General features: G+C 36.6%; 1 protein-coding gene across 1 annotated transcript; it reads right to left on the minus strand.

Moving 5' to 3' along the window:
- Positions 1-1,256: 1,256 nt before the first annotated feature.
- LOC147398221 (disease resistance protein RPM1-like) lies at positions 1,257-4,092 on the minus strand. Its single transcript, XM_086448956.1, is given in 2 exon segments — positions 1,257-3,150; positions 3,152-4,092. Coding segments are annotated over 2 exon segments (2,742 nt in total). The 3' UTR covers positions 1,257-1,349.
- Between the last annotated feature and the right edge of the window lie 964 nt (positions 4,093-5,056).

A 5,056-nucleotide genomic window follows, 5' to 3' on the forward strand; every position in this document is an offset into this window, starting at 1 on the left:
TAATATAAATAAAGAAGACCATGCCAAAATTTCGAGGTGCCACCTAGTACCTCGAGATCTAACATGGGGATTTGTGTTAGCTTTTGATGGGGCACCACATCCTCTCTCTAATTGGATCGCTTACCTCGATCTTGGGTGGATCGGTATCTTATCCGCACGAGAATCACTAAACGTCAAAAATGACACTTCTAAGAATGTACCCCGGATGACCATTTACACATTTTTACAAATATGAATAGTGGAGACACCAAACCTTCGTAGAAGTGATCTTCGGAATTGAAAATCACACATTCCAAAAACCTTTTTCTTTTACATAGTAGTTCTCCTTATAAAAATACAAAAAATAAAACTAAATCCTAATGAAATGAGCAATCTCCTCTCAATCAAGTGACTCTCAACTAACTATTTAAATTGTCATTATCCAAAAATAGAGATTTCCTACATGACTTTTTATTTTCGGATAAGATTATATTTTAACTAAATAAAATTTAATTTAAAATACACCAATCAACTCTCAAGATATGTATTACATTTGTCATGTGAACAATATTCATTTGATTTATGACACGTGTCTTATTCCACTTTTTAACAACACAATTGGCATGTGACACGCTCCAAATTATTTATAAACTTAGCATTTTTGATGACTTTGGCAAATATTTTGATTTTTAAACAGTCAGTTTTTACGATAGAATATTGATTTTCTAACTAGAAAGTTTTCACTCGGTCAATACTTGGCTGACATGTTATGAACACCAAACCATAGATCTAGTTCCTTGAGATACACAAGGCAAATCCTTACAAAAAAATAGGCATTTGTGTATCCATGGTAAACAGATCTATGGTTCCATGTCCATAACACGTCAGCCCATTGCTGACCAAGTGAAGACTTCGTTGTTAGAATATCAGCACTCTTTACAATAACCCCGTCACGCTCTCTCTTCAACCCAACAGATTGAGTCAACTCTAATGGACACAAGCCTCTATCAGCCCAATTCAGAGTCAATTATGTTGACTAGACCTGGTCCAACTCAAAGGCCGGTCAAGATTTATTGAATCAAGTTAGGCTAGTTTGATTTGAACTCAACCACCTAAACCAAAATCATTTAGATCTGATCCGACTGCTGTTAACCAAATCCAATCTGACCCATTAGATCCAACCATTTGGATCCGATCCATTTGCATAAACATGTTGACCTGATCCATTTGACACGACCCATTTGGTAAATATCAGAGACAGTTTGATGGAAGGGAAGATCCATCATAAAAATTGTATTCAATACAAAGTTTAAAAAACAAAAAAAAAACAAAAAAACAAAAAAAAAAGGAAATTAAGTAGTCCCAAACTTCTACAACTGTTGGATACGTGGGATGTGAGCAACTCTACAGTAATCTTTACCTCCTTTAGAAAGCCTTGTCTTGAACTCACAAGGCATATCAATAAAGAAGAACTCTTTGAAGTTGGTGAGGTGTTCAATGCCCAAAGGCACCTTCTCTAATACTTGACAACTCGATATAGTTAGGCTTTGAAGATGTAACATTGCTCCCTCTTCTACCCTCACCAAATTCAATCCATGTAATTTGCCAAGGCCTAAAATCTTTACTCTCTGAAACTTGCTAGCTTTGAAACACAATTGTTCTCCATCATAAGCTTGGTAAAGTTCAAGCTCTACTAGATTAGGCAAATCTTGTAGACCTTCAAGTGGATCATCCCTTAATCTCGACCAACACAAACGTATCTTTACCAAGTTACCAAGTGAAGGAATCCAATGCGGCAACTTCTCTAAACGCCCTCTCATATGCAACCGTTGAAGAAGCACGGGAGGAGAATGCAAAGATTTTAAATCAATAAGCTCTTCCTCTTCTATTGAAGCTATGCTTAAGGAACGAAGGTTGCACATCTTTTCGATCGAAGAACATAGGTCAATCCCATCTTCTCTTCTCAGCATTATGACACCTAACTTCCTTAGTTGTTTCAATCTTCCAAGCTCTTTAACCGTTATAGCATTGTTATTGGCCCTTATGAAGGAGAGCTTTTGTAGGGCTACTAATCTCTCCATTCCCATTGGTGCCTTAAATCCTTTTATAGCTTCAAAATAAAAATCGAAAGACAATGGTATATTGTCGTAGCGATAGACTAGAAGATGGCGCAGTTGTTGGAGTTTGAGGATCTCAACGGGCAACTCAGATACATATGTTTGTTTAAGATCCAATGTTTGGAGATTTTGAAGCTTACCAATTGAATTTGGAAGCATTTTGATGTTCGTATTTCTCAAGCTTAAATATCTTAAAAGTGGTAGATTAACCAACTCACTCGGAAACATCGTTAAAGGCACATCTTCAAGATCCAAGACTCTTAGTAGCCTACATCCGAAATGAAATGTAGGTAGACATGAATTAGGCAACTTTTCCATCCCAAACATGAAGAGAGATCGTAAGTGTGGTAAGCTCTTGTTTTCTGTAAGATTCTCACCACTACTATGGATTGCCAACCGTCGGCCTTTTTCGTGTAATGACCTTATGCTTTGTTTAACAGCTAAAATAGCAAAATTCTGCTTGCGAGCTTTTGAGACAATAAGCTCACGCATAAGATCGTGAACTCGGAACTCTCTCACCCTTCCTTCAATATCTACCTTTGCAACTTGAACCAAATTCCTATCAATAAGCTCATTAAGGTAGCCTGCTGCAACATCTTCAATGGTGTTTCCCATCTTCTCTTCAACAAATCCTTCTGCTGTCCATAGACGAATCACACTCATACTTCTAATTGAATAATCTTCGGGAAAAACACAAAGATATAGGAAACAAGATTTTAGATGGTATGGCAAATCATTATAACTCAACAGTAGAATTTTCTTCATACTGGTGAGTTTGTCATTGCTTTCTAACTCCGCCCCAAGGCTGTCATGCACTCTTTGCCACTCTGTTATGTTCTTGCATTTCGTGGACAATAGCCCGCCTATCGCCACAATTGCAAGTGGCAACCCTTCACATCTTTTCAAGATATTTAGGGAAATCTGCTCCAAATCTAACGGAAAAGTGTGTTCAAGGTCTGATCGAAACGCCTTTCTATGAAACAGAGCCAAAGCTTGGTCTGTTTGTAGAGGTTTAAGCTTGTAGACATGGCCGTAAGATTCGATACAGAAAAGAAGCTATATCGGCAAAACGAGTGGTGACCATTATTCTACTACCACAATTGTTGTTGGGTAAAACATACTTCACTTCTTCCCATGCATGTGTGCTCCATATATCATCAAAAACGATGACATACCTCTTGTTCTGCAAAAATTCCTTGAGCATTGCCTTGAGCTTGCCATCTTTCATAGTATCTAATCCTTGAGGGAGCTTCTGGTTACTCTCCTCAAAGAGTTGCTCTATCATCTCAGCTAAGATTTGCTCGATTTGGAATGATTGTGAGACTGCAATCCAAGCATGGTGTTGGAAGGATCCCTTCACTCTCTCGTGATCGTAAACTTTCTTGACTAAGGTAGTCTTGCCTAATCCGGCCATACCAACCACCGAAACTACTCCCAATCTTGATTCTCCATCCACTAACCATCCAATTAACTCATTCTTGGGCTTGTCGATGCCTACTAGTTCAGATTCCTCAATTAAAAGAGCATCCCCTCGAGGATCATGCCATTTTACGCAAGCAACATCAATCGAGCGTGAAGTTTGCTCGGATGTATTGAAATGATACCTTTGGCTTCTCTCTAAGACAGTGCAGACCCTTGTTTTAATTTCTTCTATCCGTTCAGCTATCCGATGGTTTTCTCTCGTGCGTTGGAACCAACATGTGACTTTGTGAAGAAAACCGAGAAATCCACACCGATGAGGTTTAGCCAACAAGAGCTCAAACTCATCAAGAACATCTTCAACATCGTGAGCTACTTCTTGCACTTGTGTCACCCAAATTTTCACTCCTTCATCCCTCCCTTCCCTTGCATCCGCGTCCTTCAGGAAGGCTCGCATAATATATAATTCATCTTTGATTTCTTTAACTTCTTTAAGAACCCCACTCAATAATTTCCCCTCCACAAGAAGCAAATGATCCACCTTTTGGAGTACAAAGCTCACAACAGCATCCACCATTTTTTTTTCTCAAAAAGGTGAGACATTCACATCAATTTTCTTTTAGCATGAAATTGTTGATTTTTTAAACTTCAATGGGTCAAACCTATTTTGACATTTATCGATTATACAAAGGACATTATAATGGGTTTGGACCATTAGATTCTGATTTTGAATTTTCAGAATTAGATTATGAAAATTCCTTTGCAAAAATCTAAAATACTGTTTGCTAATACTACTTTTTGGAAACTTATACAGGATTTAGGATTATAATCTCCTTTTGTCGATTTTCTTTCCATAAATATTGTATAATTTGGTGCAAAAAATTCAGTTTTAAGGGAAAAAAATGAGTCTAATGTATCTGATTATTGGAGGATCACTTTTATAACACGACTGGACATGTAGGATATTGAAGTTGAAGTATGTTCATTTTATTGTATTCGAGAATCTGAACAAATGACCTTAAAAATTGTTTATATATCTAAATTTTATTAAACACCCAAAATCAATCCAAAATGGTTCACTCGACCAAATGTTTTGAAAAAAATTGATGAATCAATTGGATAAATCAATGAGGTGGCTGATTCACAACGAAAACACGCATTCTGAGTTTCTGACTCCCCCGGTTTAACTAATATTTGTTAGAATTTAAACCTGTTATTCCATCTCGTCTTGTTCCCCATTGATACCGATTTGATTCACCTGAGTCAACGTATCTTGAACGAGATAAATCATTTGACTTGGTTTAAATTTATTTATTAAATTAATTGTAAAGTTTTATAAAATAATATAAATTAGAAGATGTTTATTCACAAATTATGATTAAGTTGAACGAAAAATTAAAAATATTAGACAAGTTATATAGGACCTCAGGACAAGTCAATGTGAAGAGATCTTTTAGGATCACAAATGTTGAAAAACCGTTGACTTCTTTTCAATATTTCCATCATGATTAGCTTAACATTCAGTATGTTGTTATTTATAA

The sequence above is a fragment of the Akebia trifoliata genome, chromosome 7 (assembly GCF_017979445.1).
Source record: "Akebia trifoliata isolate Shusen 1 chromosome 7, ASM1797944v1, whole genome shotgun sequence".
NCBI classification, from domain to species: Eukaryota; Viridiplantae; Streptophyta; class Magnoliopsida; order Ranunculales; family Lardizabalaceae; genus Akebia; species Akebia trifoliata.